The 26823-nt window shown below is 36.2% G+C and overlaps 1 protein-coding gene and 1 long non-coding RNA gene across 4 annotated transcripts in view; one reads left to right on the forward strand and one right to left on the reverse strand.

Annotated features, from left to right (window-relative positions):
* MCCC1 (methylcrotonyl-CoA carboxylase subunit 1) overlaps positions 1-26823 on the reverse strand; it is a 51292-nt gene that overhangs the window by 4005 nt on the left and 20464 nt on the right. For both annotated transcript variants that reach the window (XM_006201063.2, XM_072961913.1), the window contains 9 exons: positions 24105-24216; positions 22758-22839; positions 18360-18487; positions 14685-14868; positions 10835-10944; positions 9248-9464; positions 7668-7754; positions 3187-3236; positions 5-142 (listed from right to left, as the gene is read on the reverse strand). In XM_006201063.2, coding sequence (XP_006201125.1) covers positions 5-142; positions 3187-3236; positions 7668-7754; positions 9248-9464; positions 10835-10944; positions 14685-14868; positions 18360-18487; positions 22758-22839; positions 24105-24216 — 1108 coding nt within the window. The remainder of the gene's footprint in view (positions 1-4; positions 143-3186; positions 3237-7667; positions 7755-9247; positions 9465-10834; positions 10945-14684; positions 14869-18359; positions 18488-22757; positions 22840-24104; positions 24217-26823) is intronic.
* On the forward strand, positions 87-7680 carry LOC140696512 (uncharacterized). Of its 2 annotated transcripts, XR_012072970.1 has the most exons (4): positions 87-159; positions 6293-6390; positions 6493-6677; positions 7612-7680. It is a non-coding gene; the product is annotated as an uncharacterized lncRNA (long non-coding RNA). The 2 variants fall into 2 exon arrangements; XR_012072969.1 differs by having other exon boundaries at positions 6493-7680.

Consider the following 26823-nt stretch of genomic DNA (forward strand, 5'->3'; position numbering starts at 1 on the left):
CTACCATGGAAAATAGGTAAATAGTGTTGTCCAGGATAATTAGCTTAGTTTTACTGGCAACTCCATTAACAGAAGATTTCAGGTACGTGCAGTCTCCCTCGCTGTAAAGATCACCAAGGACATGGAAAGTTTTATCTTCAATCTGAAAAAAACAGAAAAGTAAGATCCTTAAAATAAACAAACAATCCTACAGAACTAAAATCAAAATCAATTCTTTACTAGTAATAGTTTCAAAAGGTAGTAGGTAAAAAAAATTTTTTAAGTTATGTAGGAAATTTCCCCCTAAGATTCATAAACAAAATACTCTAGAAAGAAACAGCAGTTAAGATAATTAAAAAAAAAAAGTGGTTATACATCTACAGCACCATAATGCAACAGATAGAGGTTCACTAAGAATAGCAGTAAAAAAGGAAAAAATAAATACAAATCAAAGTAAACAAAATTATTAAAATTCAGTTGAGTATATGTTAATACTCATTTCTGAGTACCCAAAGTCAAATTTAGTTTTACTGTGTCAAAGTCAATAATGAAAAAAGCCAGAAGCACATAATTAGATAGATTTCTTTTATCTCACCAACATGTAGATCCAATTTATGGGTTACAGTCACGATTTAAGAAGATAAATTAGCTGAAGATTGACCACAATTTTCTTACTCTCAGACAGAGTACTGAAGAATAGATTTCACACTTAATCTTTCAAAACAGCTGACAAAAGGACATGAAACTTTACTGTTTTAAAGGATGTTTTCTCACATATACACCAAGAAAAAAATTTCCCTTACACACAGAAAATCCATTGAAATCTTCTCTATTTTTCACCTCAATTCCCATGTCAGTGTCAGAGTCCTGCGGCTATTCTTTTCAAATATATTATGTAGGCTAAAGTGAAACAGGTCACACTGCAGTATTTATACATTGGTTTTCACCTATCCTAAGTTAAATATGACATTTTACTCTGCTTTGTAACCTACTAAAACAGCCACTTGAATGTTTGTGGAATTCTCAGGACATAAAGGTTAGTTTGGGAACAGTTTTGTTTAATGATTCACAGAAACACATTCTAAATTTGTGAATGTAGTTTCATGAGCAGATGAGAAGAAATTTGCAATTTACTTTATCATTTACCAAGGGATAAGAAGGGGTCCCTAAATTAGAGGTACCAAAAGAACTGCAGCTCTCATATACTAAAGGAGGTAGATGTTCCATCATTTTTCTGAATCTCAGAGAAAAAAACCCAATGTGTCTCAAAGTGTTGGGGGATCTAAAGTGCATTACTGATAAATTTGTTTTGTAGGATTTGAAATTTCTTACCTCATACTAAAAATGATTTATTTTAGTCTCTGAATTTGTACTTACTATGGGAATTTAGTTGAGTTCTCACATTGCTTTTTAACCCTTTTGGCATTAAAAAAAAACCTCATACATGTATTTTCTTTTTTCTTTTTCTTTTTGGGGGGGCGGGGAGGAAGGTAATTAGGTTTATTTTATTTATTTTTAGAGGAGGTACTGGGGATTGAACCCAAGACCTCATGCATGTTAAGCATGAGCTCTGCCACTTGAGCTATACCCTCCCCCCTAGCATTTCATTTTGCCAGTGTAATGAACTTTTAAAAACTAAGATCCACTGGGGTCCCCAAAACCCCTTTAAGGGTTCCACAGAGTCAAACTACTTCATAATAATAGAATGTCATTTGTCTTTTTTAACATTCATTCTCTCACAAGCATACCATGGAATTTTCTAGACTGTAGGACATGTTATAATATCCCTCTAATTGCTAATGCAACATGTGCTTGTGTAATCTTAGGTTTTAAACTTTTGTCAGTTTATCCTGCCACTCAACCCAATTAAAAAAAAGGCAAATAACTTGAATAGACATTTCTCAAAAGAAAATTAAAAAAAAAGCCAATTAGCATATGAAAAGATACTTAACATTTTAAGTCATTGTGGAAATGCAAATCAAAACCACAGTGAGATGCAACTTCACACACCTCAGGAGTTTTTTTAAGGAGAAAAAGAAAAAAACCAAAACAAACAAAATACAAGTTGGCAAGGAGGGATGAGGAGAAACTGGAACTTCAGTGCACTGTTGGTGGGAATGCAAAATGGTACAGACACTATGGAAGAGTACATTAGTTCCCCTCAAAATTAAAGATAGAATTACCATATGATCCAGTAATTCTACTTCTTTGGTTATATACCCAAAAGAATTGAAAACGGTCTTGAAGAGGTATTTGTATATCAATGTTCACACCAGCATTATTCACAACAGGCATAAGCTGGAAGCAACCCAACTGTCCATCGATAGATGAAGAAATAAATAGTACGGTATATCCAAACAATGAAATATTATTCAGCTTTAAAAAGGAGGGAGATTCGGACATATATTACAACATGAAGTACCTCAAAGACATTAGGCTAAGTGACATTAGCCAATTACAGAAAGAATAATGCTGAATGATTCAACTTACATGAGGTACCTAGAATAGTCAAATGTACAGAGACAAAAGGTAGAATAGTGATTGTCAGGGGCCTGGAGAGAGCAGGTGGAGAAGAGGGAATGGGCTCTTACTGTTTAATGGGTACAGAATTTCAATTTTGCAAGAGAAGAAAACTTCTGTGGATGGATGGTGGTGATGGTTGCCCAACAATGTGAATGTATTTAATGCCTCTAATCTCTATAGTTTATATATTATGTTTATTTTTAAAAATACATTAAAATAATAATTTTTTTTTTTTTGCTCAGAGCAATTTTTTAAATGGTAAATATTAAATAAATGTAACTAACACAAACAAAAGCTCTCTGGGGAGTCCCAGTAAATTTTAAGAGTATATAGAAGCCTTCAGACCAAAAAGTTTGCAAACTGCTGCTTTAGATGTAAACGTATGCACATACTTTAGGGGCTTGTTAAGTGTCTGATTCAAAGCTGCTGCTGCTGCTGTTGTTATTATTATTTTACCACATTTTTATTCTTAAGGAAATCACAGCCAAACTGAGTAGATATTCATAAACTGTATAGGGGATAATTTCTCCAAATTGGTCTGAAATGAAAGCACATAACATTCTCCTAACTACAGTCAAAATAATTAATGGCTTAAGAGAAAGTAGAGAGTGAAAAAAGACTCTACTCAGTATGAGAGAGACCAGATTTAGCTCTGAACTGTAGAACGAAACCAAGAAGGCTTACCTGCATGCTATATGACCCATCACGGTTATATGTTACAGCTATGGCTACATCTTTATGGAAAAAGGGGGGAAATTGAAGAAAAATTAGAAGACATTCATTTATTCAGTAACTGAGATTCTGCAAACCTCACTTTCAACCTAAGGATAACTAGTTGTTAGGGACGTCAACATCTTCTAACTCTCTGGCAATAAAGACTTGAAAAAAAAATTAAACAGGTTTCAATAATGGTGAATTTCAAACTTTTCTTTTTTAAAATTGGAGTTTCAGCTTTTTTAAGATTGTAAGACATTTCATATATTTCCCCCTCAACAAGAAAGGCAGTTGTGTCATAGTAGGAAATGTTATTAATTGAGTAAGAGAAGTTTTGACTTAAGACTCAAATCTGCCATCTGGGGCATGGTCACCTCTGAGTCTTGATTTTCTGATCTATTCTGGTCCATTAATTGGGTATAAGAATGTAACAGTAATTGAAAGTGAAAGTACTTTATAAACTGTAACAGACTATACAAATATAATATACAATACATTCATATTATCATGTGAAGACAGAATAGGTTAAAGACTATCCTAGGAGATGGAAATTTTGTGGGGTGGAGAACACAGACCAAAGTCATTTCATCTACTCCTGACACGTCAACCAGCATTTGGATGCTGCCAGCTTAAGTCTGTCTCTAGCCTTGACCTTCCTTCTCTAGAACTCCAGTTAAGTCACTCCCCACAGGATCCTCCACTGACATCTTAAATAAACATGGTGGGTCCAACAAATCATCTCTCCTTCCTCCTGCTTTCCCTGCTGACCTGTGAGCTTGATAACTGACACCATCATTCTCCTTGTCATCCAGGTTTATAACCTGTCATTCTTGCCTCATCCTTCTTTGATTTCCACCTCCAGTAGTTACCATAAAGTGGCCAAATTCTTCCCTTTAAGGACCTGTCCTCTACATTTCTTCCTTTCCATTTCCATTGCTCTACCCTGATTCAGGCCCCCATCCTCCAGCCTGGCTGACTCTGAGGAGGTTTTCCCGGAACTTCCTGCTTCCAGTCCCAGCCCTTCCAGCTGATGCTTCCCAGAATGCCCCCCCCCCCATTCAAAATACTTGGCCTAGCATGCTATGGAAGGCACCAAACTCCTAGTTTTATTTCCCACCATTCTTCTACACAGTCCTGTGTCCCAAACAAATGGGAAAATGGGCCAACTAATATTCTCCATATATGTCTCTAGCCTTCCCTGAAATCGTGCCTCTTTGCTCATGCTCCTCCTTCACACGCTGCTGGTCCCCAGCCATACCGACTGAGACCCCACTCACTGCTCATATCACGCACTCACTGTCCTTGGGAAGAGTCTGTCTAGGTGGAATGAGTTCTCTTTCTGAACATTCAGACTTCACTATGATTCTCCCCTCATCTATTTTATGATAGATTTTTTCCCTTTATCAGCTGCTTTTAAAAATTTCAAATATTCACAAAAGTCAAATACTGAAATATACAAAAGAAAAAGTGAAAGCCCTCTATTGCCCAGATGTACCACTGTTAAACTCTTTAATGCACGAATCCTTTCAGACCTTTTAAAATGTACAAGTTTATTTTTTCCTTTTATAAGAATAGGATATTGTTATACATATTGTTCTGTAACCTACTTTTTTAAGATTAAATGTGACATACATATCTACTTTGTTCTTTCCATAGTAGCAAGGGGATAGTTTAATAATGATGATGATGATGACAATAACAGCTACTGTTTACTGACTGCTTGCTAGAGGCCATACAGTGAGCTAATTCCTTTACATGTGTTGTCTCATTCAACATACACAACAACCTAAGGAAGTAACTGCCACTACCATCCCCCATTTATGGTTGAGGACACCTGATGCTGAGAGTGTGTGACTTGCCCAAGAGTCAGACAAGAGGAGAGCCAAAATTCAAACCCACAGAGTCTAACTCCAGGACCTGCATTATTAACCACTACACCATCCAACTTGCCAGCATATACACTTCTCCCCTTGCCAAATGGTAAATTCCTTATATCTTTTTTCTCTCTTCTTTGCATTATTCAGAATATCTTTTTTTTCCCAAAAACTTTGTATTGAATGTATGAATGAATGAAACTTCTTCACCCTATATTTCGTTGATATCTTTAAACTCTGTTAAGAGAAAATACATCTAATTACACCATATCAGTTTTCTTTCCATTTATAAAGTATGAAAAGTATTTAACTGGCAGATGTCAACAGAATCATAGTAAAAACATTGCCAGGAAAACTCTAAATTCTTTTATATATTACAGAGTAACTGGGCTTGTTCATTCCTCCTTTAGACATCTCTTGACCCCCTACAAGAGAACCTTAAACATCCTCTTATGTATTTAATAAGGCATATAAGTGTAGCATGGGGTACTATGCTTAAAATTAGGTTAAGTGCATGTACCCTGGAGTGTGGGTTCAAATTCTGGCTCCATCAATTACTTCTGGTGCAACTTTAAGAAAATTATTAGTCTTTCTAAGCCTTAATTCCCAATTTATAAAGATGACACTAATAATAAAACTGTCTCATTGGCCTATTCTGAAAATGCAAATGAAATAATCCATAGAGAGTGCTTAACACAGTGTCAGACATATACCAAACACTCAATAAATCTTAGCTATTATTAGTAAGGGTAGAGCAGGGTTCTGTGACACATAGCCATAGTAACAAAGGAAGATTATTTTTCAAGCCTTGAATATTTAAAATACTGGATCGTTTTCACTGAGATCATTAGGAGTTGGTTCTACTTTAGACTCACAAATGCTTTTGGGTCCTTAGAGTTCCTGCTTGGCACATTCTCTTAGTCAACCACGGTCACTGCTGATTAGCATTTATTAAACACTCACCACAACATTTCTGAAAGATGTTACATTCAGTCCTGGATTACTGTTCAAAAGTATTACCAAAAGGATGTAGTGAACAGCACTCATATTGGTTTTTTGATTATATACTTATTTATTTTAAAATTTAAAAAAAATTCCAGGAAGTGCAATATAATTCAAAACACTGATCAGAGTCTCTGTGCCAAATAACACAGTTGGCTCATCTGAATTTTAATTACGCGTGACTTTTCTGTTTAATTTAGGTTGAAGAGGCCATTGAAACTCTGCTGTTGATACTTGTATTCAGCATACAGGAGTCCACAGTAAAATATGCCCAGATTTTGAAGACTATTTTTTTAAGGTAAAATAAATAAACACATCAGCAGATATGTTAACCATTTGCAAAATGCTACTTTATAAGAAATGTCTGCAAACTTTCCTTCCATGTACTCAATGCACTTAGGGCAAAGACCATCTGGGCTCAGAATGAAAAAATACCTAAAGAGCTATAACCCAATCAATTTCTGTGAAGAAAGAATCTGTTAACAAGTGAGTGGATGTCTACAAAGATCTGAGGTAAAGAAATTTCTACTCTGTCCAGGGAGGAGGATGCTGTGATGAGCTGGCAGGAGGATTCTGCTCTACCTAGTACGTATATCTTTATAATGGAGCTATCACAGTTCAGTGACATCTCACATTCAAGGTTATCTAACCCTCCCAGCTCTGACTCTGCACCCATTTGGCTTCCCAGGCAAACTGTCCTGCAGCAGAAGGAATATAGCCATCTGCTACTACAGGATTCTGGTCCCTCTGGTACACTGTTTCAGCCATAGTTTATAAACTGCCTTCTGGCTTAGGTGTCAGCCTCTTCTACCTTCAGTTACAATAAATCAGGGCCTATTCTAAGCCTACTCAAATTAGTTTGCAATCAAAAATCATTTTTCCACTGGAAAAGTGGTAGAAATAGCACAGGAGTCAAGGTCAGAAAGAATGGGTGTCAATCTTGGCTTTGACACTAACTAGCCTTCATTAAGTTATTACATTTCCCAAGCCTCAGTTTCATCAGCAATATGTGGGTATAACAGTGACTCTTCTTCATTAAGTTGTTATGAAGATAAAAATTTACACGTGATAACATTAATAAATTATAGCTCTTTAGTAACCCACTTCCACCTGAAACAGTGCCTGAGCAATGGGTAATCCTTCCCCAGAGTAGTTTTGGTTATTATTTTTCTTGTTTAAAAGTAATACGTTCTCATTGAAGAAAAATTTCAAAGCTAAGAAAGTACAAAGAAACGGGGAAAAAAGGCTACCTCAGATCCCACCATCTGACAGAAAACTCACTGATGTTTTGGCATATTTCATTTTAGTCATTTTGCTGTGTATGTTTTATGACATGTTTTAAAAAATATTTACAAAATATGGAAAAGCATAAACAAGAAAAACAAATACCATTAACTCTACCCAGAGCAAATCAATTCTTTTATTTTGGCATACTTCCTTCCAAAGTTTAGGCTAGGGATGTTAAAAAACGTAATTGACTGATTGCAGCCAGGCTGAATTGTTTTTTTTTTTTTTTCAGGTAAATGTGATCTATTTCTATGAAGCACATTTCTCTTTTAATAAAACATTACTTACTGTTTTTACCATCCTTAAGAGTCATGTTTCTGGTGTAACAGATATTCAGTCTTCTTCCACTGCTGGATGCAAAAGGAGAATACTGATCTAAAAAAAATTTTTTAAATTCAACAACAAATATATGAACATCAACCCTACCAAATTTATACCTCACAAAAGAAAACATAAAACACAGGTCCTTTACTGGCAGCTCAAATGTGTTTTCTTTGTTCTATTCATTGCTTTAAATTTAAATTAGATACTTTCATTTACGTCTCAGGAAATTCCATATAAAAAAAAATCCAGTTTCTCTTGAAAAATCAGAGTATTTTCAGCTTAAAGTCTCATTCTCTGGTGGCCTAAGCTGTATAGTGGTCACCCCTTTGACAGGGCAAATGCACTCCAGGTCATCCAAATCTCTACCACTCACTATTTTTCCTTCACCTGGCCTCTTTTATTCTTCTGTTGCTGGTCCACCCCAGAGACATTTGCGTGTACAGTGCTGCTGGACCATATCCAGCATAGCCAAATTAAAGCAATTTATTCTGAAACTCCTATCTGTGCTGGTTATAAATTTTAAAAAGGTAAGTGAGAGTAAAAGGACACTCCTTTCTAAAAATGCTAAATTCAGGCTTAGGAGTATCATATGGAGTGTATTTAGATGCATTTATTTAATGTAAAATGGCAAAATGAGTCCAGAGAATAAATCTCTTAAAGACAAACTTATATACTACATTTTCAATATCACTTTCTTGAATGAGTCTAGAAATTAAAGATCCTAACAATGGGATCCTATAATAATATAATAATCCCAATAATGATGATGGGATAAACAGATTCAATTTTTTTTTGTTTGCTCCAAAGATCAGTTAGCCTGAGTAAACGTTACGGAGCAAGTCTGAGAGAGCTCATATTTTGCTCAATTCAGAGGGAAGAACTTCTTAACGGAAAACTGACTGTAAGGGTAATAAACTTAATGAATTTTCATTATGAATTTCCAGCTTCCTGAGGTGCTAGGAGGAGGCTGAAGCAGGGCTGCATTTGTGTGTGGCTGCCGGGATGAGTCTCTGCTATAGTCCTCCCTGTGTTCAGATTCTGTGATACGATGGAGAAGTTCCTAGGTCTTTAGAGTCAGAAATTTGATTGCAAAATGGAAAAAGAAAGAAGGAAATAACAATAAATTATGGGTAACCCAAGGAGAATCTGAGTCTCCAGGAGCAAGGAAGTTGCTGCAGGTACAAAGGATACAACAGAGTAGGCCACAAGGAGTGGTGAATAAAAGAAATTGGAAGGAAATTTGAAAAAACAGAAAAAAAAAAAGCTGGAATGGGATACGGGGAGAACTAGTGTTTGCCTGAAAAGAAGTCCATCTCTACATTGTTGGGTGATTAGTTACCTTCTATTTAATGGGTTAGTGTTTAAGGGTGCATCCTTGTTTTGTGAACAGCTCTACTTCACACTAAAATACACATTAGCAAAGGATGGTGTCAAGCACTGAGAGCAGAAAAGGGAGGCAGGAGTGACATAAAGAAAGAAAAGCATGTTCAATAATTATTCATAAAATCTTGATAAGCAGAGGAAAGAGACAAGCATTCTTGTACCTTGTGTCTGAGTTTTGAAAATATCAGACATAGCTTTCTCCTTGAGGATGAGACCCAGAGCTGCCTGGCATAAAAACTCTTTGGCTGTGGCCTTCCGACCGGGCAATAGTTCTTTTCGATGTTGAGGGATGAAATCAGTGTGCACATTCCCAGCTTCAAACTCTGGGTGGCCAGAAAGGCTGAGAAGGAAGTCAATGTTGGTGTGCAGTCCAACGATCTAGGGGGAAAAAGCCCACATTCCCAGTGAGTGTGGAAACAACATATTCAGAACACATTTCTATTGCACCTGCTCTTCCTAGTATTTTCTACTATGAATAACTCTCAGGAAAAACAAAACAAAACAAAACCACTCACGTCACCATCACTATACACCTGCACTTAACACTACGTTAATTTACTAGGATAAAGAGGATGCAGGAAATGCTGCTGGGTAGGTAGCATGGAGACATTTAATTGACTTAGGTTAGGAAAGCAAGTTAAATGTTAAGAAACTTATTAAGAGATTTATTTGCAAGATATTGAAGACTTGCCGCTCAGAACACCCCACAAAATAGGAAGACTGCAAACAGAGGGTAGGACTGCTACACTAGGGAGAAGGTAGGATTGCATGACCTGAAAAGAGCTTCCTTCCAAAACTAAAATCCGTATCTGACACAGACATAAAAATTAAAAAGGTATAAAATTAACTCAAGTCCACTCAATAAATGAGATCCACAGTAAAACCAGCTATCTGAGACCTGGATTCATTCATTTATTTAATACCCATTTACTGAGCATCTTTTAGGTGCCAGGCCCAGACCCAGGTACTGGGGACACAGTGAAAAACAAAACAAAGTCCTTGTCCTCACAGAACTTACATTTTAGGGACAGATAAAAAATAATACCCATAAACTAATATCTAATATAATGTCAAGTCATAGGAAGAAAAATAAGGCTGGCCAAAGGGACAGAGAACAGCAAAGCATCCTGTTTTAAATAGGGTTGCCTATGAAGGACTCTGAGGATCACGGTGAGCAGGGCTGGAGGATGGTGAGGAGGGAGTCCTGGGATTATGTAGGGGAAGAACATTCTGGAAGACAGAACAGGAACACATGGTTCCATGCTGGGTGTGTCTAAACAGCAAGGAGACCAGTGAGGGTGGAGCCAGAGATCAGAGGTTTGATCAAATTCATGACATATAATAATGTGCATATCATAGGTTAATAAGAAATCCTTCTATGAAGCTAAATCAGTGTCGTATGGGACCTACTGCACCAAGGAAATTAATGTGCTACAGAAAAGCAACAAATTCCAACAAATGGATAAAACTGAAAATAATTCTTTTCCTTTGGAGAAAGTAACACTAGACTATAGGCCGTACTTGTGTAGCTGGGCTTATCTACAGGATGAATAGGAATTGCATATTGGGTCTCACTGAAGTTATCACTGATGCTAGTAGTTTTGTCTTGTAATCTTTCTTTTCTAGCTGAAATCAGGAAGTCCTCAAACTCTATTCTGATCAATGGAAAATCCTCTGACGTGAAATTATTTTGTTTGTGACAAGATATGCTTGGCTGTAGATAGACAGAGAGCATCAGGGTCACTCACATGGTACTGTCGAAGGCTGTACCTCAGTTTCGTTAAGGCTGCCTGGCGATCTGCAGCCCACACAACCAGCTTTGCAATCATTGGGTCATAATGCATGGAAACTTCATCTCCTGAAATTGAAAAACCACAGTAACCACTCAAAACTTAAAGGGATAAAATATGATAAGCAAGACATTCTCCTGGGGCTTCAGGTACATTTCACACTTAATCTTCACAGACTCCTGCATGATAGAGATCATTACCACCATTTTATTCATGAGGAATCAAGGCTTACAGGGGCTTAAACACTTATTAGAAGTCTAAGGAGGTTACGACCACCCAAGAGCACCAGGACCTAAAAGAGTCATTCACTGACACACAGGCTGGTTTTCTCCATCCATTCTTTAAAACCTTCTTTTCACTTCTCATTTTGGAAGTTGGTGCAAACTCCCTTCACCCTCTCAGATTACAGCCACTTTGTCCTTAGCACTTCGTCCCTCCACACCCTCAGTTTCCTCACCAGAAAAATAAGGATAATAATTCCTTTATCCTGCAGGCTTGTTGGGAGGATTGACAATCAAGTGCTAAACGCTACACCAGGCAGAGCTGATAAACAGGAACAGCTATCACTATTATGACAGAGTCTCAGAGAATCTGAACCATGCACATCTCATTGGTAAGAAATGGTTCAAGCCAGAAGTTATAAGGAATGCTGTTCGAGGAACTTTTTGTGATTTTGGCACATCACTTGACCCCTCTGAACCCCAGAGTCTCCATCTATAGAATCAAGGAGTTAGATTACACTCCCTTATCCATCCACCCATCCGTCCATCCACTCACCTACTCAAACATACTGACCACCTTCTAGGCCTAGGCTTGAGCAAGGTCCTGCAAATATAAGATGGAAGACAGAATCCCTCCCTTAAAATTCTTATAGTCTAATGGAGAAACTAGACAAGGAGTAAAAGATCACTGTAAGATAGTATAAAAGGGCAATGCACAAGAACACACAGGGGACTCAGGGAACACAAAAGAGGGGTTGGGGGGTGCTTCCTGGCCTAGATTATCCTTTCCAGTGTTAGGATGTGAATCTGGGAGTCCTTTTCATAATTGTATCTCTGTTATCCTCTGAGCACCTTTATTAAATTATACTGCAAGCTTTGCTTCCTCACAGATTATTTCTTCTCTATTATAAGTTCCCTCTTTTCTATGATGTTTTGCTGTTAAGTTAAAATCTTGCTGTGGGTTAGCCAGAGGTCTCAAAATTCTGCCAACTTATTATTAAGAAGTCTTAATTCCATGGAGGGAGTGTATAGCTCAATCCCCAGTACCTCCATTAAACTAAAAAAAAAAAAAAAAAAAAGTAAACCTAATTACCTCCCCTCCCCCAAAACAAAATCCACAACGAAAAAGAAGTCCTTCAGTAAATGGTGTTGGGAAAACTGGACAGCAGCATGTAAATCAACGAAGTTAGAATACTTCCGCATACCATACACAAAAATAAACTTGAAATGGATTAAAGACTTGAACATAAAACAAGACACAATAAACCTCCTAGAAGAAAACATAGGCAAAACATGTCTCACATACATCTCAGCTATGTTCTCCTAGGGCAGTCTACCCAAGAAATAGAAAAAAAAGCGAAAATGAACAATTGAGACCTAATTAAACTTACAAGCTTTTGCACAGCAAAGGAAACCGTAAGCAAAAGAAAATGACAACCTACACAATGGGAGAAAATATTTGCAAATGATGCAACTGACAAAGGCTTGATCTCCAGAATATACAAACAGCTCATATGACTTAATAAGAAAAAAACAAACAATCCAATCCCAAAATGGCCAGAAGACCTAAATAAGCAATTCTCCAATGAAGACATATGAATGACCAACAGGCACATGAAAAAATGCTCAGTATTATTAATTAAGAAGTGCAAATCAAAACTACAATGAGATATCACCTCATATCAGTCAGAATGGCCATCATTCCAAAGTCCACAAATGATAAATGCTGGAGAGGCTGTGGAGAAAAGGGAACCTTCCTACACTGCTGGTGGGAATGCAGTTTGGTGCAGCCATTGTGGAAAACAGTATGGAGAGTCCTTAAAAGACTAAAAACAGACTTACCATATGATCCAGCAATCCCACTCCTGGGCTTATATCCAGAAGGAACCCTAATTCAAAAAGACACTTGACCCCAACGTTCATAGCAGCACTATTTACAATAGCCAAGGCATGGAAACAACCTAAATGTCCACTGACAGGTGACTGAAGAAAGAAGTTGTGATATATTTATACAATGGAATACTCTTCAGCCATAAAAAGACAATATAATGCCATTTGTAGTAACATGGATTTCCCTGGAGAATGTCACTCTAAGTGAAGTAAGCCAGAAAGAGAAAGGAAAATACCATATGATATCACTCATATGTGGAATCTTAAAAAAAAGATAAATGAATTTAAATATAAAACAGAAGCAGACTCACAGACATAGAACACAAACTTGTGGTTGCCAGGGTGGAAAAGGGTGGGAAGGGACAGATTGGGAATTCAGGATTTGTAGATACTGACAGGTATACATAGAATAGATAAACAAGTTTATACTGTACAGCACAGGGAAATATATATAAGATCTTCTAGTAGCTCATGGTGAAAACGAATATGAAAATGAATATATGTATATCCATGTATGATTGAAAAATTGTGCTGCACACCAGAAATTGACACATTGTAAATTGACTATAACTCAAAACAAAACAAAAAGAAGTCCTAATTCTTCACTTTGGCTTTCAAGACCGAAACGATCTGCTCTCATTCTATTATCTCCAGCCACATCAACTACTCACTATCCTAAACCCTTTTCTCCAGCCACATATTTTCTTACAGATCTTTGAACACACCTTTAGTTAAGTCCTCTTTTCTTCACTTTTATGTATGCAGTTAAATCTGCCTACTCAAATCCACTCCAGGTTTCCTCTTAGAAACGTGTCCTGACTATATCAGGCTAACATAACCTATTAATTGTGCGAATTGCTATATTTTCTCTCTCACCATCTGTTTAACTTCTGTGGCAACTAAGGTGGCAAGAGACAGTGGTGACTCAGACGGCAGACCCTGGAGCTGGAATGTCTTCAGAATGCCTGGGTCTGAATCTTGGCTCCAAGGGTGATCTTGAATAAATCACTTCTCTGTGCCTGGTTTCCTCATCTGGAAAATGGGGATGATAATGACACCTACTCATAGGGTAGTTCTCATAGTTAAAGGAGCCCATGTAGAAAAATCACCCAGAACAGCACCTGTACATAGTAAGTGCTAAATAATTTAGTTTTGACCATTGTAATTAATCATATGTGAACTGTGACAGCTCTTGTGCACGATTTTTTTTACTTTTCTTTCTTTCTTTTACTATTGTTTAGCTTGAACTGAACTTATTTTTACTGAATTCTCCAGCTTGACTTTCAGTATCTTGAAGGCAGAATGACTTGGGCATACCAGGTATCAGTCACCTTAAATCATTTTTGGAACTATGCAAAGTAAAAATGGAAAGCAGTACACACAAAATATTTTTTGCTTAGGTTTGACTAAGTGCTGCTGCATTTCAAAAAAAGAGAGCAAAGAAAGAAAAAAAAGCAACTGCTCAAAATTAAAGAAATATTAGTTTAAAAAAGATAGTACTGCTTAAAAATACTAGTTATTTTTTAAAAATAACTATTCCTGAGAAAAAAGTAAAGATTAATGAGAAATCAATTAAATCCTTTATTTAAAAACACACTAGGCATTTCCACAAAACACAGGGAAAAGACCCCCATTCAAAAACAATAATGTATTTAAAGTTTTCTAAAACCAAGAATTTTTATTTTATTTCACTTTACCTTGCCGTACACCAGTTTCAATCCTTATGGAAAGGTCGGCTTGAGGGGTAGAGAGATGCACTAATGGTCCAGCTCCTGGCATGAAGTTATTATTAGGATCTTCTGCATATATTCTAGCTTCAAAGGCATGGCCCTGCAGAGTTATTTCTTCCTGGCTCAAAGGAATCTTCTCTCCTGCTGCAACCTGGTAAAAGAAGAGTACATGGTCTTATGAAAATCCATCTTACAGTGGCTATGAGACTAATTTGATGGTCTTGTCTTTTCCTATATAAAATGGACATTTGGACTTAATAATAAAGCTAAATAAAAACTATTATTTTATCTACCCACTTGAGTATTGGACAAAAGCAAAAACAGATTTAAAAACAGATGCAAGCACAGGGAAATATACATAAGATCTTATGGTAGCTCACAGAGAAAAAAATGTGACAATGAATATTTGTATGTTCACATATAACTGAAAATTTGCGCTCTACACTGGAGTTTGACACAACATTGTAAAATGATTATAAATCAATAAAAAATGTTAAAAACAGATGCAAGAATAGATAAACAAGATTATACTGCATAGCACAGGGAAATATATACAAGATCTTATGGTAGCTCACAGCGAAAAAAAATGTGACAATGAATATATTGTATGTTCATGTATAACTGAAAATCTGTGCTCTACACTGCAATTTGACACAACATTGTAAAACGACTATAACTCAATAAAAAAATGTTAAAAAAAAAAACAGATGCAGCTTGGAAATAATACATTAATTACAATGGGTTTTACAGTTATAGAGAAAACAGGCAAACTGATGACTAAATTATAAATATCAATTATTTTTCAATATAATCAAAACTAAAATTTCTCACTGGCAAGATATTCTTAGTTTTCATTTAAAACATTAGTACTCAGTTACCAAATCAATCTTTTTTTTGCAGTAAATTATTACTTGGTGTTTAGGACTATATTTACAACTATGGCTAAAGTGTGGCATTAATCATCTTTGTAAACTTCATCACCAAGTGAGTAATAGAGCAAAACAGACTGGGGAACATGTTTTAAAGACGTTGTTATGTTTATGAATATTGCAAGATATCAGACTCTAAACAGGGTGATCAGTATTGTTTATCACTGTTATTATTTGGCTTATTATTATTATCATTATTTTGGCTTTTATATATCAATACAACAAATCTCTCTCTTCAACTAGTATAATTTGGAAAAGGCTATTGTAGGGCACACTGTCACTCTCTTTACTCTCCCCTTAAGTTTTTCCCAAGAAGAAAAAAAAAAAAGATAAACTGAGATGGTAAAAGATACAGGGAAAAAACTCTAGCTCAGCAGTACACTGAACTAAAGAGGTAAGCATAAAACAGGCAAAGGTTTCATCTCTTTAAATCTATAAATAAGAAAAATCAGGAACCACAACAGTTAAAAATGAAAGGAAAATGAACTAAGCTGAATGCCTTTATGGCACAGTGTTTGGAACCATAGACTACAGCCATACTGCCTGGGTTCAAATTCTGTCTCTACATTTACCCTGTTATGGGCATATTCATATTCTGGGTAAGCTTCTTTAACCTCTTGATGCTTCAGAGAAAAATGCCTGGCATATAATAATCACTATGTCGTGTTAGCTATCATCGTTTCATTCTTATCCTTTAAAATAAAATACTCTTTAATGTTTTAATAAAGAATTCTATTTGTTTTAGTATAAAAAAGAATGACTATATTCTTTTTTTTTTTTTGAGGCTTCAATTCTACCTGTGAAGATTTATTTGTATTATGTAACATGGAGGTAAATATGGCAAAAAGCAACTCCGGGCTGTTGGTAAAGTAGGTGTAACAATATTGTCTGAATATATAGCATTATTATGTAACATACAACAGTAAAGAGAAAATACTGACCCAAAACAGCTGCCATATTGACAGTGAGAGGAGGTTTTGTTTCACCAGTCCTCATCCCTCCAGCTTAGACCTGCTCCCAACACAGGGGTTTTACATATTCCCAGCCCAGACTCAAGTACAGATTCATTGAAGAATGACCATATTCTAAGATGTGATCTGATTTCTGACTACATAGCCCTACTTTAACCTGGTTTATCTGCCTGTTTTCCTCTGAAACTGGTCTCTATCTAGGCCCAGAAAAGGCTGAGTACTTGGAAAACTGTGTCAGGTTCTCCCGGGCTCTAGACGTTGACTTTTTGGAACCCTTGGAGCTTGGACATTTCACCAGCCTCCCGTGGACACTGCTAACCACCTGCAACTGCAGCCTGGGTGCTCACGTCATTTCACCCTCGCTCAGGAAGCCAGTGACTCCAGAGAAAGGTCCTGGAGCTTGAACTCTTGACTCACCAAATGGTGAGATCCCTTGTTTTACCTATGCTTGGAAGCCAGACTCCAAAGTGCCTTGAACCCTTGTAAACAAGGTTCAATGGTGTCCCTAAGCTCTAGAAACCTTTCCCAGATGATAAAAGTTGATTCCTTTTCTAAGAGCCTTCAAAACTCTTAAAATTTCTTGAGTTGCAGAAATAAATGTCTGCGGTCCCGTCTAATGTCCAAAAGCTTTCTCCTCCTTAATCCTTGGAAATCTTTTATCCTTCATGATTTCAAATTTCAGGACTCTCTTGATTATTGCTTCAGAAAAAAAAAATCCTTCTTTGAATTCTGAAAACATATGCACTGTTTCCAAAAGTCTCTAAACCTGCTCCAGTTTTCCTGATACTTAGTAACATTTCCTAGTCTGATATGCCTGGGTTTCATTACTTTCAAGGCTACAGAGGCCCGGAAGAATCCTGTAAGTCAATTAAAACCACCAATCATTCCCAAAGAACCAGCAAGAGGAATATCATATTACTGTCCTCAGAAGTTCTACAAAGACAAAATGATGAAAATAGTCAAGACTTTAACATCACAACATGGAAAAGATAATTTAGATTCAGGATATATAAAGAACCAAGAATCCTAGAGAGATCAAGAATGTTCATACCACTTAAATTTTTTTTTTTATATTGAGAAAAGGCTGTAAAACCTATTGTTTTCAATAAAGAGAACAAAACAGACTAAAATATTATTATTAGTATTTGACGGAATATGCTTTGTAGAACTCCGGTTCAGGCCAGTGAGGAACAGTTGTAAACTTACACTTCACTAAAATATAGTAGATGTGTCATAGTGAAGTCAGAATGGTTTAAAACTTTCTAAGTATTTACTCTCAATGGCTATGCTTATCCCTTCATGGCCCAGCAACAGTGTGTCCGCACTTGCACATGAAACACTGTTGGTCTAAACCATTCCCAACTCTTCTTTAGGTCATCTCATCTTGACCAGCACCTGCCCTGCCTCTAAAATCTAACGATGGCCTGGCCCTGAATGATGTGGCCTCAGGTAGAGCAGAAGGCTTTGTGTTGAGACAATGTGGTAAGAGCAGGCCTCAGTGGCAGGAGCTCATCTTCTGGCTGCCCCATGTCTAAGGGGAAAAGATGGTAAGTGACAAGTTAGGAATCAGTCCATAAAGTGACAACAATGTCACAGCATCAAATGTACTGTCACCTTTAACCTCCCATTTTCCTATCCTCATGACAACCACCAAGGATTGAACCCTTGCCCAAAGTGATACTTCCTCTTAGGAGGTATCTCATATTCTCAACACTGATCTTTAACAGAAAAAACACTCCCACCCTAAGCTGCCATTCCACCAAGTCAGTTCCTGTGACCATCTCAGTAACAGGATGTTCCACTTGCAGCCTTGTATTCATCTCCATGAAGTAGAAATTGTGCTTTGAGTCCATAATAAACTCCACAGTTCCTGAAAGATAAAATACAGTGGTCACATTCCAACAGCATGTAATCAGTCAGAATCAAAATCTTTCATGAAATATCAAGTTTTACTGCTGCCTTCATTCAGTGATAAACATTTTGCATTTCATGAAAATACCTCATACTTTGCAGCAGTGAAATGATTTTCAATCAAAAATAGGGAGCCACATGAAATTTAACAATAGAGAAGTATGTCTGGGATTTTGAGTAAATGGTAAACCCAAGTTATGAATCAGTCTCAGCTGCCACAGCAGTGAGAACATGGCTGAACCATGAATTACTGCTTCAGTGCACCAGAACCTCGGAAACCTCACACTGTGACATCCCATCTTACTCTAACCCTGTGGAGAAAGACTTTTTTTCCTGTTGAATGTGGGCTCTGGAAGTTTCTTTAAAATCCTTTTGCTAGTGACCCTTTAGAAGATTGCTTAGTAACTAAACATCATGTTAATGTCTTATCTACTGGCATTCTATTAGGTACTACACTCCCCCCAACTTTATCAAAGCATAATTTCTGACAATAAACTTTATTCATTTTAAGGGGGAGGGTAATAGCTCAGTGGTAGAGCTCGTGCTTAGCATGCACGAGGTCCTGGGTTCAATCTCCAGTACCTTCATTAAAAAAATAAATAAACCTAATTACACCCCCCTCCAACTTTATCCATTTTAGGTTTCAGCAATTGAATACAGTCATATAACCACTACCACTATGAAAATACAAAACATTTCCATCACCCAAAATGTTCCCTTGTTCCGCTTTGCAGTCAGTCCCTTCCCCAGGCCCCTGGCTCCAGCCAACCACTCTTCTGCTTTCTATGAGTTTTTTTCCTAGAATGTCATATAAATGAAATCATATAGTATGTAGCCTTCTGTGTTTGAAATTTTTTTACTTAGCGTAAAGTTAGTTCCATACAATTTAAAACTGTTTTTCAAACTGTGGGTCACAATCTATCAGTGGACTATAAAAATTTAGTGAAAATTTCCTGTTTCTGACCCAGCAGGTAAGGTGTTTACAAGTCACCATTCCATCCTGACAAGTGAAAAGCTGAATAAGCTGAAGAACCAACAACTCTTCTTAGATCCACCAGAGATGTGAGCAAACTGCAGCCCCCCAAATTAGAGAGAAAGACAGGCAAATATAGAGATTCACAACTTGCTGGAACAGAAACTTATGAGCAAAAACCTCTGTGTGAACAAGTATTCCTCTAAAAATAAATAAATAAACTTAATCACCCCCACCCCCCGACCGACAAAAATAGATAAATAACAACAACAAAGAAAGACAGCAGTAGGCTGACTGGTTCACTGGTGAATTCTATCAAACACTGAAGGTAGAATTTATACCAATTTATTTATACCAATTTATACTAATTTATACCAATTATCTACAGTCTCTTTCAGAAGACAGAATACTCCCCAACTCATTCTATGAGGCATTACCTTAACACCAAAACCAAAGAAGACTACAGACCAGTAACTCTTAAGAACATTGATGAAATAATCCTCAGCAAATCAAATCTAATAATGTATAAAAATAATGATATACCATGACCAGGTGAGATCTAGTATGCAAGTCTAGTTCAACATCTGAAAATCAATTAATGTAATCCATCACATCAACAGACTAAAGCAGAATCCCATGATTGTATCAACAAAATCAGAAAAAGCATTTGATGAAATCTAATACCCAACTATAATAAAAACTCCCAAATAGAGGGGAACTTCCACAATTTGAAAAAGATTTACAAAAACCTACAGCTAACATCATACCTAATGGTGAGAAACTAGAAGCCTTCCCACTAAGATCAGAAACATGGCTGTCCACTCTCACCACTCCTTTTCAATATCATACAAGATGTCCCAGTTAATGCAATAATACAAGAAAAGGAGATAAATGGTATAGATTGGGAAGGAAGAAATAAAACTGTTTACAGGTGACTTGATCAACTTTATAAAAAAATCCAAAAACTTGATCAAAAAACCTCCTGGAACTAATAAGCAACCGTATCAAGGTTGCAGGATATAAGGTGAGTACACAAGTCAACTGTTTTCCTACATACAAGTAAACAAGTAGAATTTGAAATTAAAAACACAATACCATTTACATTAGCACCCTCCTGAAGTGAAACAGGCAAAAATCTAACAAAATATGTATAAGTAAACTACAGAATTCTGATGAAATAAGTAAAAGAAGAGCTAAATAAATGGAGAAACAGTTCATGTTTATGGATAGGAAGACTCAACATGGTCAAGATCTGTTATATAGAGTCATTGCAACTCCAATCAAAATCCTAGCAAGCAATTTTGTGGATATCAAAAAACTGATTCTAATGTTTATACGGAGGAAAAGGACCCAGAATAACCAACTTGATACGACAAAATGACAAAATTGGAGGATTGATACTATCTAAGTTCAAGACTTACTATAAAGCTACAGAAATCAAAACAATGAAGTACTGGTGAGAGAACAAATAGATTAGTGGAACAGAATAGAGCGCCCAGAAACAGATCCACATAGACAACTAATCTTTGACAAAGGATCAAAGGCAATAAAATGGAGAAAAGTCTTTTCAAGAAATGATGCTGGAGCAACTGGACATCTACAAGCAAAGAAAAAGAAAAAGAAAAAGAAAAAGAATCTCAACAGACCTTACAGCCTTCATGAAAATTAACCCCAAATGGATCAAAGACCAAAATGTAAAACACAAAACCAGAAAACTAGAAGACAACAAAGGAGAAAACCTAGTTGACTTTGAGCATAGTGAGTCTTTTTAGACACAACAACAAAGACACAATCCATGAAAGAAATAATTGATAAATTGGACTTCATTAAAATTAAAACCTTCTGCTCTGTTAAAGACAATATCAAGAGAATGAAAAGACTAGCCACGGATTGGGAGAAAAATTTGCAAAAGTACATCTGTTAAAGAACTGTTATCTAAAATATACCAATAACTTAGAGCTCAACAATAAGAAAACAAACAACCTAACTAAACAATGGTCAAAAGACAGAAGAGATGGCAAATACACAGATGGCAAATAGACATATGAGAAGATGCTCCACATTATGTTATCAGGGAAATGCAAATTAAAATGAGATGTCACTACAAGCCTATTAGAATGGCCAAAATCTGGAACAATGACGACATGAAATGCTGATGAGGATGAGGAACTCTCATTATTTGCTTGATGGAAATGCAAAGTGATACATCTACTTTGAAAGACAGTGTGGCAGTTTCTTACAAAACTAAACATACTCTTACCATGTGATCCCTTCTTGGTATTTATCCCAATGAACTGAAACTATGTCCACACAAAACCCTGTACATAGATATTTATAGCAGCTTTATTCATAACTACTAAACTTGGAAGCAACCAAAATATACTTCTGGAAGTGAGAAGATATTTAAATAAACTGGTACAACCAGACAATGGAATATTATCCAGCGCCAAACAGAAATGAGCCATCAAGCCATGAAAAGACATGGAGGAAACTTAAATGCATGCTACTAAGTGAAGGAAGTCAATCTGAGAAAGCTACACACTATATAATTCCAACTGTATGACATCTGGAAAAGGCAAAACCATGGATGCAATAAAAAGATCAGTGATTCTCAGGGGCTGGAAGCAGGGAAGGATGAAGAGCATATTGAGGGCATTGAAACTATTCTGTGAGATACTACAATGGTGAATACATGTTGGATACATGTCATTACACATTTGTCCAAACTCACAGAATGTACATCAAGAGTGAACTCTAACATAAACTATGGACACTGGGTGATAATGATGTGTCAGTGTAGGTCCATCCATTATAATAAAAGCACCATTCTGGCACAGGATGTTGATACTTGGGGAGGCTATGCATGTATGGGGACAGGGTATGGGAACTCTCTACTTTTGCTCAATTCTTCTGTTAACCTAAAACTCCCCTAAAAAGTTGAAGTTTACAAATTTAAAAAAAAAACACACAAAAAAATCATTTCAGTGATTTTATTTTAAAATAGGATATAAAGAATCAAATAGCATTACACATAATTAGAGTAAGTACTGTTTAGTGAAAAATTTTTTTCAAATATACATGTATATAAACACAAACACATATGCATATACTGGGTCTCAATATAAAACATATTTCTTAATGTGGGTATAGTCAAAAAAGTTTGAAAGTCAATGATTTAAAAGCTATATGTTTTGTTTGCCTTTCAAAACACAAAGGATCACTCTTTCTCCTCCATCAGAAGCACATCTTTACATACCTGCACCAACATAGTTTACAGCTTTAGCAGCTCTGACTGCAGCTTCTCCAAGTGCTTTTCTTACTTCAGGTTTAATGCCAGGCTATGAAAAAATATTTGAAATAAGTTTCCATTAGTACTTTGTCCTACTAGAAGTTTCCATTAAGATTCAATATTACATTTCTATGTACCAAATACTACATTAAAGAGATATGGATAAGTAGCTAATATCACACATTTCTTCAAGAAGTATTGTCCTATACCATAGTTCAACTGTCCTTATATCAAAGTTTAATGATTCTGTTAGTAATTTCTATGAACTGCAGCTATTACTCAGCATAATGACATATCTCTGTCCCTTGTACTTACAAAATAACTTTCATGACTATATGTCCACTTAAAATTATATGTATCAATATGAAAACTTAGAACTATCTCTATTTTGTTTCAAGATGATAAAGCAATCTGGGTCATGTATCCAATAATTATCTTAGAATAACAGTAAACCTTGAGACTGCAAGTTAGTAAGAAAGGTTCATAAAAAGAAATGTATGTCAATAAGTAGGCAGAGCTTTTAACATTTTAAAATGGTGCTCAGCAGATTTTTATTTAATCGATGCTTGAAAATATGGCTTTATTAATATTACTGTTAACATTTACTTCAGAGTATAATATAGTCTGCAACAGAAATTAAATTTTGAGTACAGTATGAGAATAACAAACTGATTAATCAGAAACCTTAGATCCCTGATCTTTTAGAAATACACACTGAAAAAACCACACATACAACTTTAGACAAGAAAGAAGCCTATGATAGCAGCAGGTTCCAAAGAAATGTAAATCCAAATACAGGTAATCCCAGGAGTAGGCCATGACCCAGATAATACCTGAGCCAATCAAGAGGTGGGCTCAGAGACATGTAAACAATTCTGAGGGAGAAAAGTTGCTAAATAAGAGCAAATCTCTCTCCTATACAATATAACCTCTAAGCTGAGAAGATGACTAATATATTCTAGGAACACTTGAAACAATGGTTAAAAGAGTCTTCTTCATTAAAAAAAAAAACCAATTAACAAGACCATTCCATTCCTCAAACAGTCTAGTTAATTACAACTTAAAATCTACATGGAAACAATATACAGCTGTTCACTGTAAGGCAGATACTTGGATCAGAGCAGATTTTCCTAGATACCATCCAGAAGCACCACAGCTCTACTGTGCCTTCTGTATAGTAGCCCCAAAACATGAACCCTTGCCTCACTCCAACACTGCAATGAGGGCTTGTTCCGAGTGGGAAGTGGACATGAAAGTCAGTGGCCAAGGTTTACATTATAGAGAAGCTGACAAATTTCTTTACAAGATCCTTACCCCTGGGGCCTCCTCAATGATCTTCTGATGTCTCCGCTGTACACTACAGTCTCTTTCAAACAAGTACACAGCGTTGCCATGGTGGTCACCAAACACCTGGACTTCTACATGCCTATTTAAAAACCCAATGAAAAGTTTCCATTTGTAGGATGAACATTCCAGAAGAAAAATTATATATATGAAATGACTGGGAAATAAGAAAAGACATAAACATAGGAGGCTCTATTTACGAACTCACAGTAGGGGCAGATCACAAGTAAAAACAGCCAAGGAAAGGACTGATAAACCTGACTATATCAAAATTATAAATTATAGTCACATTTCATGTATCCTCAAAAAGCCAACAAAAACTTTCAGGGGATTTAAAAAAATCAACTCTTACAATCAGATTTTATAAACTAAGGCAGACTGAAAATTATAATGGCTCATCCACAGAAAGGTTAAGAAATAAATTAACATGGATCATCATTTTTTAAGGAAACACTAACATTAAACATAAAAAAACAAAAAAGGCACTTAAATGTTGAGTGTAAAATAGTAAAATTATCAGAAGTCATATTAACAGTGAATGCACATAACACTTAAGAAGATAAGGGTAACAGACCATTTGATAAACATGAAAGCACTCTTTTCAGTAGATTCATTTTGGTATGTTCACAATATAGTTCACCTCACACATTCACCACCATAATACAGAAATGAGTGATCAGCAAACGTTTTTTTCTGTTGAGTTTTCAAAATAAAAATTGTCAAAGAAGAAATTTTTGTAAAAACTTATTAAGTCTTATAAATGTAATGTTTCAGCACAGTGGCTCATTTCTGTTCACCTCATGAAACACGTCATTATACCACCTGGAGGAACTTATTTTATTGTTACGTTGTTTCTACTGAATGTTCCATTTAAAAATTTCCCAACTTGTCCAACACATTCTTCTGACAAATAATAGAAGCTGATTTCTTCCTTCTGGATTTGCTTTCTTGATCTTTTCTCCCTCTTTTTACTTACCTTTGAGCTATCATCACCAAACATATTACTAATAGTATTTTGAACAAACTGTTACCTGTGAGATCAATTAAGAAAACTAAGAGATTTTTACTTTACCTTTGTTTATTCTTTCTCTAATGCTTTTCTTTTCTTTACAGAGAGCCGAGTTTCTGACCTATACCATTTTCCTTCTCTCTGAAGAAATTATCATTTCTTGCAAGGCAAATCTACCAGTGACAAATTCTCTCAATTTTTGCTTGTCTGAGAAAGTATTTCTCCTTCTAGTTTGGAGGCTAATTTCACTGGATACAGAATTTATAGGTTGATTTTTAAAAAAACACTTTATAAGTATTTCACTCCACTCTACTCTTAAGTCTAACGTATTTCTTACCCTTGTTCCTCTATAGATAAGGTGTTTTTTCCCCTGGGGCTTTTTTCAAAATTTTCTTTTTGTCTTCGGTTTCCTTTCAATTTGAATATAACTCAAAAATTTTTTGATAGTTATTCTGCTTTTGGTGTCCCCTGAGCTTCCTGATTCTGTAGTTTGGTGTTTGTCATTAACTTTCGAAATATTTTGGCCATTATTATTTCAAATATTTCTTCTGCTCCTCTCTTTATTCTCCTTTTAGTAATCAAATAACATGTTACACCTTTTAAAATTGTCTCCCTTCTCAGATATTAAGTTGTTTGATTGCATTATTTCTCTCTGCCCTTCAATTTGGGAAGCTTCCATTGACACGTTCAAGGTCACTGTTTCTTTTCTCAGCTGTGTCCAGTCTACCAATAAGCCTATCAAATGCGTTCTTCATTTCTTTTACAATGTTTTTGATTCCTGGCATTTTCTTCTGATTTTTTTCCTTAGTGTCTCCATCCCTCTCTGCTTACATTACCCATATGTTCTGCATGTTGTCTACTGTACTTTTCCACAAGAGCCATTAACATATTAATCAGTTACTTTAAATTCCACATCTAAAAATTCCAAAATTTGTGTCATATTTCAATCTGGTTCTGATGCTTGCTTTTTTTCTCTTCAGACCATGTTTTACTCGTCTTTTAGCATGCCTTGTAAGTTTTTTGATTAAACACCAGACATAATATATCATGGAACAAGAAACTGAAGTAAACAAATTTCATGTGAGGTTTTATGTTAATCTGGCTAGCAGAGAGGCTGTATTTAAGGTCTGCAGTAGCTGTAGGTGCCAGGGGCTTCAGTTTCTTCTGTTGTCCTTGTTTTGTTTTTCTCCTGTTGTCTTGGGCTTTCCCTAAGAACTCCTTAAACGCAGCCTGTGCCTTGCAGCAATCTTAGCTGTAAACCCGTTACTATGCTGGAGCCCTGGTGACAGGGGAGAAGGGTGTGGGGGAAGAAAAGCATTCCATATTCTTATGATTAAATCTCAGTCTTCTACTGGGTCTGTGTCCCTGTGTGTTTTAGCTTTTTTTCTTCCCTTAGGTGAAACAGGAAGGTTAGAGGGGGTTAGAGCTGGCTAACTGCCCTCCCCCAAGGACAGAAAAGGCTCTGGCAAAGTTTCCCTTAGAGTGCTGGCCTTTGCTGTGGGCCTATTCAAAACGGCTTCTTTCCTCCTCCAGGCCCCCAGAATGTGAGGACATTTTTCCTGGATTTTCACTGATTGCCTGGTGGTGTTCTTGGAGGAAAAACCTATGAAAATTTGGGGTTCCCCCTAAAACTGGGCCCTAAGGAGTTTCTTACCATCAGGCTAGTCCACACTCAACCCC

Source organism: Vicugna pacos, chromosome 1 (genome assembly GCF_048564905.1).
Source record: "Vicugna pacos chromosome 1, VicPac4, whole genome shotgun sequence".
NCBI lineage: Eukaryota > Metazoa > Chordata > Mammalia > Artiodactyla > Camelidae > Vicugna > Vicugna pacos.